At 41.6% G+C, this 14,966-nt stretch overlaps 1 protein-coding gene across 5 annotated transcripts in view; it reads right to left on the bottom strand.

The window, feature by feature from the left end:
- The window catches only part of KCNK10 (potassium two pore domain channel subfamily K member 10), a 70,140-nt gene extending 55,827 nt beyond the window's left edge, over nt 1-14,313 (bottom strand). The window contains exons 1-2 of one of the 5 annotated variants that reach the window (XM_050336527.1): nt 13,972-14,089; nt 13,347-13,404 (exon numbers count right to left, since the gene is read on the bottom strand). In XM_050336527.1, coding sequence (XP_050192484.1) covers nt 13,347-13,398 — 52 coding nt within the window. In that variant the 5' untranslated portion in view covers nt 13,399-13,404; nt 13,972-14,089. Of the gene's footprint in view, nt 1-623; nt 834-13,117; nt 13,183-13,346; nt 13,645-13,971; nt 14,090-14,299 lie in introns of those variants that run through there. The other 4 variants (XM_050336526.1, XM_050336528.1, XM_050336529.1 and 1 more) reach the window with 4 other exon arrangements.
- Nucleotides 14,314-14,966: the final 653 nt, after the last annotated feature.

Raw genomic sequence — 14,966 nt, 5'->3', positions numbered from 1 at the left:
GAGGAACAGGAGGAGTTGAGGGGAGAATAGAAATGATTGACAGGGACAAGTCCCAAATATGGAACCTTCCTGCTTAAAGATTGGTGACTATGTTTGTTCCAACACACTCACTGGCAGCAGTGCTATCATCAGCTTTATGGAGCTATTTATAGAGAAACTGAATACAGAGAAATCTATGAAAAATTCTCACCTTTCTCCTTCTGAAATAAGACTAAAACCAATAGATCACTGCTAAAACCTGTTTCCCTAGCAATAGATTGGTATTTCTCGCTCTTGCTAAAATTGGGAGTTTTAGTTCATGCAGGTCTCTGCTCTGTCAAGAGCCAAATAGCAAGCAAATGCTTTTGACTCAGGATCTTGGGGTATAAAGATGACTTTATGAAGAGAGTTTCTGTTTCCTCAAGTAATATAAAAAATAACTGCTTTCTTGTCATATGGTACAAGCACCAAGGAATAAACAGCTGCTCTCTGGTTTTCTGCAGATCTCACCCTTCAGTGAACAACAGGCATGTTGAACAGTGATGCTGCTGCTTATTCATAACCTTTTCCTAAAGACTAAACCAAAATTTTTTCATTGCACCGTGACATGCTTTGGATGAAACAAGTTGACTACTTTTCCTCACCAGGAAGTGTCCCAGGGTTCCAGTAACATTTAGGAGGAGTCTGAATCTCCCACCACAGGATTTCAGTGTGTTTGGCTTCCAAGTACTCACAGAATGATGTAGGGTCAGAGTTTTTGCTGGAATCTTCCAAATATCCCATCTCAAGGATTCAGAAAAGAAATTCAGCCAATGGTCTCATGGGCAGACCAACAAGTGAAGGAAACCTAAGTCCTGCAATTTAGCATAAGAAGAACATACAAAGAGAACATTCTTATTGAAGGAAACCTAGTGGTAAACCAAGTAGAGGAGACAACACAGCAAAGATTCACACTGGCCTTCCTAGTAGGAAGTTAATTAATCCACATTTGAAACGTGATTAATGCTGGCTGTCTGCCAGGGGTACAGCCTAACAGTGGACTGGAGGAATTTCTTGATTCACCTCAGTCATGCAAAGGGGAACTTTGCAGCACCACCAACTGGACTGTGAGATGCTCAGCTGGGGCTATACCATATCTCCTACAGGACGCTCTTGTGTTACTAGCTAAGGTCACATATGGGTAAGGCCAGAAAAACACACACAATATCATCTCTAATCCCAAAATAACAGTTGTGTAAGCACTTATTGTTCCCCTTCAAAGAGGTCTTGCGGAACCCTTACGGATGTATCTGCACATTACTGACCATAACTAAAGAGCTCATACTGACGATCATGTGTAAAAACAAGAAGTAAGAATTTCTGCATCGGTCTAGTGGTATCTTCCCCAGTCTGACCAATGATTAGGATCTACCAAAAAATACTTTGAATTCAAGTGAATCTCATTAATGATCTTCTATTTCAGTTGGTTGATAATTTCTCAACTTTTCTGTGCAACAGTAATAAAAGTGGATCTTTCATCATGTGATAATGGTCAGAAATCTTGTAAGAAGTACATCATAGAATCATAAAATCAACCAGGATGGAAAAAACCTCTGAGATCATCAAGTCCAACCCTTGATCCAACACTGCCATGGTTACTAGACCATGGTACTCAGTGCCACATCCAGCCTCATCTTAAATAACTCCAGAGATAGTGAATCCACCACCTCCCTGGGCAACCCATTCCAATGCCTGATTACTCTCTCTGTAAAGAACTTCTTCCAAATATCCAACCTAAACCTCCCCTGGCACAGTTTAAGACCATGCCCTCTTATCCTACAGCTGGTTACCTGGGAGAAGAGACCGACCCCACCTGGCTACAACCTCCTCCCAGGTAGCTGTAGAGAGTGACGAGGTCACCCCTGAGCCTCCCCTTCTCCAGGCTAAACAACCCCAGCTCCCTCAGCCTCTCCTCATAGGACTTGTGTTCAAGTCCCTTCACCAGCCCTCGTTGCTCTTCTCTGGACCCGCTCCAGCACCTCAATGTCCTTCCTGAACTGAGGGGCCCAGAACTGGACACAATACTTGAGGTGTGGCCTCACCAGTGCTGAGCACAGGGGAAGAATCACTTCCCTGCTCCTGCTGGCCACACTGCTCCTGATACCCACCAGGGTATTTTTTAGTTCAGTGGAGCTATACTATTTGCATAACCTGAGAATTTAATCTATTTAGCAGTCTTAAGTTCCCATACACATTAACACTCAGATAAAGTGAATGAAAGCTTTTCAATACTTTAAAAATCTATTCTGGAATGGGGTGAACATACATATAACACAGCTACTACAAAGTTACTCTGTGCAAAATCGATGTTTCACAAGGAAAAGAAGGTTGCTGTTTGAAATGCCCTTGTTCAGCATAGCCACTTTTATTTTCTCTTTTTCTAAATGCTTCATAGCATACATATTTTTCTTTAACATTTTCAGTGTGTAAGTTTCACCAGTAAAGCTGCCACAGTCAGAAATTATTTACCTGTGGAGTCTGCATATATGACAATTACTAGAAACTGACTGTAAGTCAAAGGGATCAGTTAAGCAAAAGGAAGTAGGTTAAAGAGACATCAGACCCATTATCCTGCTCATGACATCATCACTAGGAGGTTGGTTGGGGCTCCAGGTGGCTGCCAGGTTGCACAAAGCTGGCTTGGAGTTTGCTATATAGTATATAATTTAGAGTACCTTAGATGATAAGGAGTCTGATACAACTACTGAATTACATAAGAATACTCAGCTTCTATCCAGAGAATAGTGCAAAAATACAATTGTAATTTGAACTATGATAAAACTCTATAGCTACATAAAGATAGCATCTCCTGGTATGGTATGTACTTCACAGTGTTGCCATACTGCATCACTGAAATGTGGCTACATGCATTCACATGTCAGACTTAACAAAGAGACAATAAAGGAAACCTAAGGCCCCACAATCAATTTTATCCACAATTTAGCTCTACCTAAGCAAAAACATGCCTGCACAGTATATAGCAGGTGAACATAAACTCATTTTCCTGCCGTCAGAGCTTGGGAATACAAATGAAATCACTGCTAACAATTTAAAGCTCAGATTAGCATTTTATAACCTTCATCAGAGCTGCACTAACCATTACAATGTAACTTCACATAACATCAAAGCAAGTACTAACTGAGAATTGAACCAACAGGAAAAAGTGGTGTACACCTGCCTTAAATCCTCCTAACAAGAGGATTAACCCAAAGCCATTTTAGCTAAAGAGTAAAATACGAGCAGAAACAACCTTTGCCTAATTTCTTTCCTTTGCTGTAACTTAGAATACATCCCATTAGCATCAATACAGATGTAGTCAAATTGGTCAGTGCAGCCTAGAGAGTTTTTACATTTACTGAGAGTTTTAAATTTACTGAAAGTTCTCCAGGCTTCATGAACCATACTTGCCTTAATCTCCCCTAACCATAACAGGTCCTTAGAAACTTAGAATACCTTAGAATTTCAGACACCTACCTATATTTAGCTGTTTTATTCTCCATCTAAGTCACACTCAAAAGGTGTGATTCAGTTGCCCATCCATATTATGTATATATAATGGCCAGTCTTCGCGAGCGAAGATCCGGGGAAGGTCTTTACACCTTCCAGCCTGCGCATGGGATTTTTTAGGTGAGACACAGTGTGCGGAACTGAGCCCACCCTTTAATCCTAAGGTTCATCTGCCGGGGCCAAGCGAGCTTGGACAGTGGCAGTGAGGTCCTCAGGACGTAGATGGATTGCCTTTAAGGGCTAACGAGCTCCATCTGCCCGGGAGTGTCCCTGACCGGGAATCGAACCCAGGCCTTGGCGGTGACAGCGCCGCGCCCTTAACCACTAGACCACCAGGGGCTCCCCATATTATGTACTACCAAGCAAAAGGTTATGGGATACGCTAATTGGCCTTAAGCTGTTGCTCCAGAAGGGCAGAGGTCTCCCTTAGGTCCACTATCACATATACCAGTCCTATACAAATATCTCAGCTACCTTAAAGTCTCTTAAATGTCAGCAGATGCCTGTTTTTAGAAAACCAAATCAACAAAAACTGTCTGGTAGCAGTAAGAAATTCAGGTCATAAGGTTACATGTCAGTATATCATTGTAACTTAATAATGGGCTCTGCTTCTTATGAAGGCAAATTAGGATGGTGGCTGTAGCATCATGAAGAAGCAGTGCTGCTGCTGTTTCTGTAGCTGTCACGACTGCTGCTACTCAAGGCCTGTGTCCAACAGTTTCTCGTGGAATCCAAACTTAGCAGCCTCAACATATAAGTAATCAGTGATGGATCTGAGTTAGTCAGGAGGAATGCCTTTGAGATGTGTGCTTCCTTCATTTGAACTGTGAGCTTCTTCAGTACCATTTTTCATAATTCTTCCATCAATGAGGTTTTTCACACATAATAGCTAGTGATTGCCTTTTGTTTCTTGAAAATTAAAACCTGAAACTTGAGAGGATAAAAGCCCTGTACAAGCTGTCAGTATGGATTTTCTGCTTTCAAATCATGCTGGTATTATTATATTACAGTATCAAGTAAGAGAGAAATAATCCAACCAACCCTTCAACAACGTATTACTGACTTTTCAGAAACTCAGTGGCACAAGTTTAAGGTGCCAAAATCCTCATCCAGTAAATTCAGTAGCATGTTGTTTTTTTCTTCCTAGGGAAGAAAAGATGAGTCAGTCCTGCTGAGATATGAACATATGGCCCTAACAAATCTCAAAACCTGATGCTTAAAGCACTGTGATGATCCTGCAGGATACTGCTACCAAAATAACTTGTACGGCTTTCTAAGAAGATTTTTTAGGGTGTTATCTTTTGTTATCCCCTACTAGTTAAACAGTCTTCAGCAAAAAAAAAGTCACACACTCATAAATAATCCATGGATCATCAGAAAAAGTACTGAAGCAATTACAGATCTATTGAATGCATCTATTTGGGGACAGAATTGAGGAACAAATGGAAGAGACATAAGACTGTTTCTCTAATGAGAGACTAGCCAAATAGATCATCTATGAAAGATACTTACTTCATGTGATAAAAATACTCTGTAATATGTCCATGAAATTATTTATACTGCGATTTAGTTTTGCTCACACAGGAAGGCCTTGATATGTGCCTGAGGAACCAACAGAAGACATCAAAATACTTCAGGGACTTCATAAATACGACCTAGGTTATACACTTACTTCTAAAAAGTAGAAAGAACATTATGTGCTTGAAAGCAGTGAATTCTAGTTGAAGGCTGCCAAACTTATTTTCATGTCCACACTTTCTTTTTTTCAGAGCATTTTCAGCCTTAGTACAGGTACACCCTGTTCATTCTGCATTTTTTGCACTTCTGGCAGCAGATCTGATCCTGTCACACTTTGGACTCACTCTTTTGCAATCCACGTTTCCTGAAGCAGTTTTGCTTCGTCTCTCCTTGTGGGGTCTTTATTTCTTTTCAAACGTCAAATTTCAAATAACAAACTCAAACAAAATGCTAGACCTAACTATGCCAGAATTAAAAAAATAAATAAATAATAATAAAAAAAAATTTTGAACCCACATCCAGACTTTGCAACTGATCACTACTGCTATTCAGGACTCCAGATGCACTCCTAAGTGCAACAAATTTCACTCCCTTTCATATATGTTATATTTCATGCCCCTTGTCACAACTCCAGCTCTGTGCAGGATAGTGCCTTTGTTTTAAAAACAGGAAAATGAAATGAAGCTAAGCTTCTGTGTTCTCTTCTACCTCTTTTTTCCCCTCATACAGATTTTGATAACAGATTCTATCATCCTACTGGCCTTCATTTGAACTTCCAATACCAGAATACACCCACACTGAAATTTCTACCTTAAGCTCAAAATCATGCCAGTGTTCTCTTATGGTCATATTTTAGGACAACAATACGCATGCATTGGAACACTTTGACAGTAGTAAGACCTGTAACAGTTTAAGAATTTTACTAGCAGTTAAAGAAAATGATGAAATCTGAATTCTTGGTCTCAGCATTCCCAGACCAAGGACACAGCCCCTAAATTCTGTGATTCATTAACATGATAAGAGATTCATAGTTCAAATATGAAATATAATTTTGTTTAAATAATCTGAGTTGATATTTGATTGTGTGAGAAGCAGCCCAAAAAGTATGTTCAGAGAATAATAATGGTTCATGGACTAAAAAGGATTGGCACTACCACCTTGAAGTACAAGGATGTAGAATATGTGCTGTTCTCACCTGTTGTTTTACCCCACTCGTGTAACCAGTGAGAACTGCATGACACATTATTTATGAAAATCAGCAGGTTCATCTTAGCACATTTTCCATTACAGATAAAATGTTTTCCTATAAATGCTTTATAGACAAACAATAGAAGTAAAACCAATGGCTCGGGAACTGGAATATAAGCAGCCTCTGTCTGACAAAGGCAGGTCCCAGGATGTTTTCATCCTTACAGAAAACAAAGACCAGAGATATTCCTATAAAAAAAGGTATTAGAAAAACTTTTTGCTTCATGTCACTTCTTTTACATAAAACTACCATAAAAAAAAAAAAGAGACAACTGTTTAGCATTCATATTCTCTGCTTCAGCTTTTGCTGTTACACTGAGATTATTACAAAATAAAGGTTAGGCATTCTCATGACACTGAATTCTGCAATACTCTAGTATAACAGAATACTAGTTGATGGTTACCCCTTTCTTATTTGATAGTTGATGGTCTGATGGTTACCCCTTTCTTATCCTGACCTCCTTCTTTTTTCCTCCCCATTTCACTCCAGGTGCTTACCCAATTCTGAGCACAAAATCTAGGGCCTCTGTTTTCCCAGTGATTCCAGGCACTCTCTTAACTCAGTAAAGCCTGCGGCAACAACACAGTTCTTTTAAAATAAAGAATTCATGTTGCTCACACTGAAATGAGTGGTAAAATTCCTAGCTCTGGATTAAATCAACAGAGTAAGAATTAGAGTGTATCACCATTAATATGCACCCTTCTGTCTGAAGCTGATACAATCCACACAGTAACTACATAAATCCACATAAACGCCAAAAGCTGAACTAAAGCCTACACAATTACAACTGCTATCATATATCTTTATCCCAAAAGCAAACTCCATCACTTCAGTAGCATCAGTTTTCAAGACTTGCCCAAGGGACTTTTCTGTCCAAAAGCCATTAACAGATTGCTCTTGTACATGTGGCAAAAAAGAACATCAGTATTCTTCACTGAAATAATAATTCTGTCCTAACCTCTCGTACTGCTGACAATTCTACTGCTCTTCCTATCTTAGACTTACAGCTTCATATTGCCTTTGATTTTTTTGTTCTCCTTTTCTCACAGTACAGATGACATCTTAATGATATCCTACTCTTCATCTTTCTTACCTTAACTAGAGTTTAGTCTCCCTTCACTATTACTAAGAAAGCTGCTGCCAGGTCCTTTCCTCTGCCGCTTTCTTACTACTAATTTTACATTTCTGAATTCTTAGTTTTACCATTTCCAGGGCATCCTAAAGACAACAATGATGAAACTAATAGCTCTCTGCTGTCTTTCTTCCTCTCCTCCTAATTTAATTGTATCTTTCTATCCCTTACCACATTAGGGTCCACAGTACTTATCCGTCTCCCCTGTAGGGTCCACATAGCCTTTAATAAAGTTCTCATTTCTTCATTTTTTATTGTTTGTTTTCCAAGCTCTGCAATTTTTTCACCTAATTGTATTTGGCACTATTGTGCCTACACCATGCACTTCCAGGACTGACTTCCTGTTTACCCAATATCTACTGGGTAATTTTTCCTATGCTTACTAGACACAGCAGAGTCCCAGTCTATCAGATGGGTGGGCCAGTAGCCAATACAATTTCGTGATACAACTAGCACAGGGCCATTGACCACGACCATGGGTCATTTCGTGACATCAGAGCTACTTTTTCACACATTGTAGCTTCCCAGAACAGTCCTCATATACTGAGCCACTAAGAACCGACTTACTCGCGCAGAAAGATATTGTCTAGCTCACAGAGGCACTCTACTTCTTTTCATCTATCTTCTTGAAAACAGAGGACTGAAATGAACACCTTTATTCTACTCATCTACATCTTTATAATTAAGTTTGCCTTCTGCATTGGTGCCTTTGAATAAAAGAACATAAAAAGCAGGTACTGCAGCAATTTGTAACACTCCACCTAAAACATCAGTTTAATTTGTACTGAGCAGCTGATGCTGAAGATTTTTCAAACAGTCATCAAGGGATGATCCAATCCTGATATCTGCATAAAGGCATTTGAGACTCAGCTCACTGTCCCACATATAGGTGTCTAGTACTGCTTGAGGTGTCTCAGGTGAAATGAGAAATCCCATGGCAGGTAACAAAGGACCTATAGAAAACTTCAGCCCTTCTGGAGCAGCAGCCTGGGAATATCAAAGGTGTTTAGATACTTCTAATGGGATACTCAATTGAATCTTCAGTGTCTGTAAAGAAGAGCAAGTGCTACTAGTTTCCTCTAGTTGTAAATTGCAGAGACTACCTTATTTCTTAATTGATGTGATCTGTGTATGATGACAGGCTGTTTTGCTCCCTCCTAATTGTTTTAGCATTTGATTGCAATACATATTCTCTTCTCTCAAAAGCAGATCTTAGATTGCTCTAAACAAGTTAATTATATTCCACAACACCCTTGTGCATTAGGGAAGTATTAATATTCTTGTTTTGCAGTCAAGGAAAAAGGAACGAAAAGAAAGAGTAAGTAGCTTACTAAAGGTTAAACAGTAAGTCAGTAACAAAATTTGAAGTGGAACTCCAGACTCTCAACAGCAGTTTGAATTCCCTAGAGACCACTTATTCCAGCACTACATAAAAAATTATAAGGACAGTAAAAAATGCATGGTTTTAGAACTCCAAAGCGCAGAAAGCTATCCTATAAAAACAATGTATTTGTGAAAGGATGCAGGAACCAGTATCAAAACTTTAGAGTTCCAAAACATCCATGTAGAGATAAACGCTGACCTGGAAATTCAAAAGGCTTTGACAATCCATATCACTGCAATGACAGCAAAAAACTGTAGGTACAAAGGATGGAACAAAACTGAACTCCACTTGCTGCCTCCTAAGAGCATCAGTAAGATACTTCCCTTGGAAAAGACATCTCATCATCACCCTGCAAGATAGTCACACTCGGGAATAATTTTTGAGCTTATTGGAAACAGTCTAATCTACCTTTCTTTTCTACAAAAAAACATCAATTTTAAGCAGATAATTTTTAGGAAAAATGTTGATACCGCTGTAACATCCAGATGTCTCAGACAGAATGAGGAACATATTGTGGTTTAGGTACTGTATAAAAATATATGTGCAAAGATGTAATAAGCCGACTGAAGCATGGACAACAGGTGGGTGTAACAAACAGCCAGAGGAACGTAAGGAAGAGGAGAGATATGAACAACAATTATGAGAATTAATGTCTTCATATGCTATATCCAATTTTATATTCTGAAAACTGATGAGAAGTTGTATGAGGAACGAAGCTAAGACTCTGGTCTTTCACTAATATCAGTTATTGCTTTACCTGAACAGCATCAAATGTGAGAAGCAAAAATCAGAAGTAGGCAGATCAAATGTTTTCTGATTGTGTATATACAGGCTGATTCCACCAGTAACACAAATAACAAGCTTGTTTTTTATAATGTAGGGCCAAGTAGTGTGATATCCTGTACTCTTACTCAATGTGTCCAGTGCTCCCTAAAACATTCTGGAGGTGCCTTCTTGGTTTTCTTACTCATTTCTTATGCTATTCGTTCACTGTATACAAATGGGGTGGCTTTAAGTCAATATATATGGGATTCTAGGGTATATTTCACATTGGATTGCACGGGACAAGTCCCAGTTACTTTGGGAATTGAGTTTGATCTGTTTGTTAATGGGTTTTTATAGTTTCATTGCCTGGAATAATAGCAGACTTCACTGTAGAAATCTGGACTCTATACAATTCCAGATTTATTAAATATTTGGTTTATCTAGAAAACACACATCATTTACACAAAACACACGGGTATACTTTATATCCAAGACACATGAAGATAACACATAACATGATAAAATCAGTAAAATCAGATAAAGTTCAGTTTCCAAGCCCTGTTTGTCCCACTTTAATGGCTGAGAAATCAATCTCCCATCAGCTGTCTGTCAGACACCATCCTTCAGGACAATTCTATTCTTTTGCACCTCTTCTCTCCACAAAGTCTTTCTATGGTATATTGATCTTTGCTAATCTGAACTGAGAACACCAGTTTTACACCAGATGAAAATTACCAGCGGTCTCCAATCTATTTATCTTTGTAAATATTTATAGTTTGGTCAGCATTATGGAGTTGAGCACTAATTCATTTCAATGACTAACATTCTGACCTAGGTTCAAACCAGCAGCACCATCAATTCCAAGAATCATAGAATCACAGAATTAACTGGGTTGGAAGAGACCTCTGAGATCATCAAGTCCAACCCTTGATCCAACCCCACTGTGATTACTAGATCATGGCACTCAGTGCCACATCCAGCCTCACCTTAAAACCTCCAGGGACAGTGAATCCACCACCTCCCTGGGCAGCCCATTCCAAAGCCTGATCACTCTCTCTGTAAAGAACTTCTTCCGAATATCCAACCTAAACCTCCCCTGGCAGAGCTTAAGCCTGTGCCCTCTTGTCCTATCGCTAATTGCCTAGGAGAAGAGAACAGCCCCCACCTGGATACAACCTCCTCTCAGGTAGTTGTGGAGAGCGATGAGGTCACCCCTGAGCCTCCTCTTCTCCAGGTTAAACAACACCAACTCCCTCAGCCTTTCCTCATAAGACTTGTGCTCAAGTCCCTTCACCAGCCTGGTTGCTCTTCTCTGGTCGTTATCTCCACAACAAGGGCCCTGGCCTTCAGAAATGTCTATAATTTCTAGAAAATATTGCCTGGAATAATCATATCTAAACAAACTTTGAGATACCATAGCTCTCAGTTATGTCCTTGGGCTGCTAGCTTGCTTGCCAGGAGTATGAGTTGATATCTTTCAAATATGGTTAGCACAAGTTAGCACAATTCCTAATAGACAAAACTATGGAAACTGTGTGTTCTCCATCTGATGACCAGAACAGGGCACAATCATACAATACAACCTGAAATGACCCTGGTATTGGAGTGTGAACACTAACTGGACATGAGCTGTGCTTTTAATACTCAGGACTCATTGCATTTTAGCATCACCAACTTTTTTCATGTTGATCTCTGTACCTGAGAAAAACTACATCAGTCCTTAACTCCAAAGATACTACAGAGGATGCAAAACATAACATCATTCTTCACATGTACATGCAGAGAACAGACTACATATGTAACTGTAAATTAAATTAATTTTAGAGCTTTTAGCTTTTTTTTGCGTAGATCACTACTAAAATTTATATCTACATAAATATATTTTTGTTTCAAAAATAATAGAACACTGATCTACCTTGTATTCTACACACACTAATTTTTCAGTGGGACTATGTGAGTACAGTGTCTCTGCACTGTTTCTCCATTGATTAAAGGATTGGGCCTTAGTTTTTCCTTGCCTCTTTGCCTTTTTTTTCCTTTGACCCAAATTTTGTCTATTTCCTGAGTCTCATGGAGCATTAAAAAATAACATTTCTTGGCTATACATTAGCATCCATTCTGCCTGCCTAACAAAGGCAATACACTGAGGGGAAATAACTAGTAGGATTCTGCAGGTTTTAGCAGGCCTTCAGCTTGGCAGAGAGGAAACTGCTGGGTTTGTGATCTATTAACTGCTACAGTATTCTATAGTTCTGTCACATCAGTAAATTGTGGCCAACCACCTGTTGGATCCATATGCTTTAAAGTTGATTGCCAAGCAAGGGAGCTGCACATCGAATGTCATAAGTTCATCTTTCTCTATGCCTTGTCAGAGGAAAGAAGAAAAGAGCTTTTCCCATTAAAAGGCATTTTGCAATACGTAAAATGAATTAAAATGAAGCTGCAGCAAACACGCATTCAGAAAAGCAACTGGGAAGAGCAAGTTTTCACAGAATTTTGACCCTAGGATAAGGAAAACACTGTTATTACAATAATCAAATCTCTGTTAGCACTACTATCCATGTGTTCGTTGGGAAGCTGAGGGCGGAAAAGGCTGATGTGTCAATTTCAGCCTTCACCTAATTAAAGATGTAGTAAGGCTTAAACTAAAGCTTAATTGTCTATACTATTTAAACAGCACATCAGATCTGCTCAGAGAATTGTTCTGCCGTATCCCTTATACATCAGGAGAAACTGTTTCTAATGTTTCATTCTGTGAATGTGAGGGCATGGAGGATGACAAGCAAATTGACCACTAAAACCAAACCTGTGGAATAAAGACTAATAATCAAAGCCTGTGTTATCACTTCATACTTCCTGCAAGCACTGCTGTACAGTGACTGGCTGCCAGCAGTTCTGCTGCAAACCTGAGCATAGGGTTTCAAGTAGTTCTGCTCCTCTAATGATGCACAGAAATATGACACACCAGTATACTAATTACCAGTAGGGTTTTTTCGGGATGCAGATGAACCTCCTCCCCGTGCCAGGAAAAGGAGAGCATTTGATAATGATTTTCAAACACCACTTGGATCATTTTATTGAAAACCACTGCACTGGCGTAAATCTCCTTCCACCATCACAAAAGCACACTCCCCAAGTCTGACTCCAAGCCTACCTATATAGTTAATCAAACTATTCACTTGGGCTGGTCAGTTGCTAAAAGCACAGAGTAAAGAGTGTAAAGGTCCCTTTGGGCTCTATTATTTAATGTGTCTTTTTATAACGTCCACACTAAGGGTTATATTGCAGCAGCATTTTGCTCCTGCCAACAGGCATGTGCCATCGAGGAGCCCTGAGCAAGCAGTCACATCTGTGTCCACTCCTGTACCACCCATTTAGCAGAGACAATGATCACTAGAAACAACAAAGGAGCCAGTGATAAAACAAACAATGCTGTGAGCCAGAGATCACTGCCATCCCAGGCAAGTTTGCCATGAAAATACTCAAGAAAAAGGGAGGAGAGGGGAGGGAAGAGATATATCAAATATAGAACTGTAAAACTTACACCTTGAAGAGGTTTTACCCACGCAGCCACCCAACCCCACATCTGAGTAGCATTTTGTAATGCACTGCTAGGATTGAGCAAGAAAGACTGAACAGCGCACATGGGAAGCAGCCAAGCATCCAACGCCTCCTCCCATTTGGAGTCACATATTCTCCTACGAGTCAACAGACACAAGAAATAATAATAATTGTTATTACTATAGTAATAATAGTAATAGAGAATCACCAACCTTGAGGATCCCAGTTCACCTGTTTTCTTGGAGTCTCGATTGGAAATTTCATTGCTTCCTTTTTGCAAAGGGAGTAAAAAGAATTAAATAAATTCCCAACCTTCCTGTCTCGATGCTGCAGTCAAACAAATTAATTTCAAATTATAGGGAGCCTGCGCTGTTTGACTAAGGGGAACTGGTGGTTGCCAAGGAAAGAAATACACAAATAAATCGAAGAAGGTGGGGAGGGGCGGGCAGGGGAGTGGAGTGGAGGGGTTGGTACCGACGAAGTAAGGAGGGGTGCAGACACCCCAGCAGAAAGAGGGGTAGAAGGGATGGACTAAGGACCGGAGAAAATCTGGGGGAGCAGGAACAGAGCAGACTGATATGGCCAGCGGGTCCAGGGTGCTGCTGGCTCCAGGAGAGGCTCCCGCAGCTGCCTCGCTCCGTCCACCTGCAGATGTCAGGATGGCGGGGTCGCCGCTGCAGCGTTGCCCCTCTGCTGCGCCCACCCGAGGGGGTACCCGGGCTGCCGAGCAAGCAGCCTTGCCAGCATCAGGGAGTCGGCCAGCCACCCACATCCCCAGGGACACCTCCTACACACGCACACACTCTAGCCTCAGACAGCCCCCGAAAATGCGCCCACCTCAGTTCAGCCCCGGGCACTAGGGGGGTAACAAAAGTCAGCCATGGGGCGTGAGCCGCAGCAGCATGGCTGGGGCGAGGCAGGGGCGAGGCTGGGGACCACCCCGGCTGAATGCAGCAGCAGCCTGGCTCGCCCAGGAGAGCCGGAGCAGGAAGGGGAGGGGGAGGAGGAGGAGGAGGAGGAGAGAGCCACCCTATAGCTTTGGAGGGAATTCACGGAGCCCCTCTCTGCACTGGCTTAAAAAGAGGGTGGGGAGAGGCTGTGAGTCCCTTTGTAAGAGGCGGTTGCGGGGTTCCTAGGGAGGGGGCAGACTCCGGCAAGTACTCACTGGGTATCCTTCCCGAGAGGGGTATGCAGGCTTGTTTGGCAGAGTTTGCAGCCGGAGACACGCTCGACTAAGCTACGAGCAGCAGTCACGGCGGCAGCAGCACATGGCAGGAGTACGGCAGCATTCAGAGCATCTGCAGCACAGGGGGAGGGGAAGGGCAGGGGTCTTCCGAGCCCCCGCAGGCTCTGGGGACCAGCACCGGGTACCCCGAAGGCCACGGGACCCCTGCTCCCCATTCTGTCCCCAGTTTGCAGGGTGGGCAGGGTCGGACGCTTCGCGTCAAGGCAAAGCCTGGTACAGCAGGGCTGTAAGATGTGGCCAAGCTGATGGAAGGGGACAGAAGACTGAAGGCCTCTTGGAGCCCCCCTAAGATCTCAGGAGGCTTCAGGGAAATGGAGGACACTTGTGCAATTACCAAGCACTTGCTGCTTGCAAGTCTGCATTCTTCCCTTCCTCTCCGTCCTTCTCCAGGCTTTCCCTCAAACCCGAACCAGGCTGGTATCACCAGAAAGGTCTCCAGTTCCAGTTACAATACATGCCCCAGCTCCCCTCCCTTACCCAGGAAAACAAAACCCCAGCCCCTCTGGGGGCCTGAAGGAAAACTGTGAGAGGTTAACCCTGTCCTGCCTATTCCCTTCGACAGTGGAAATCATCTTCTTGTGTGAAG

Source organism: Myiozetetes cayanensis, unplaced genomic scaffold (genome assembly GCF_022539395.1).
Source record: "Myiozetetes cayanensis isolate MyiCay16 unplaced genomic scaffold, myiCay2020 scf6-25, whole genome shotgun sequence".
Lineage (NCBI taxonomy): Eukaryota > Metazoa > Chordata > Aves > Passeriformes > Tyrannidae > Myiozetetes > Myiozetetes cayanensis.
This window is presented reverse-complemented; position numbering and strand designations above follow the sequence as displayed.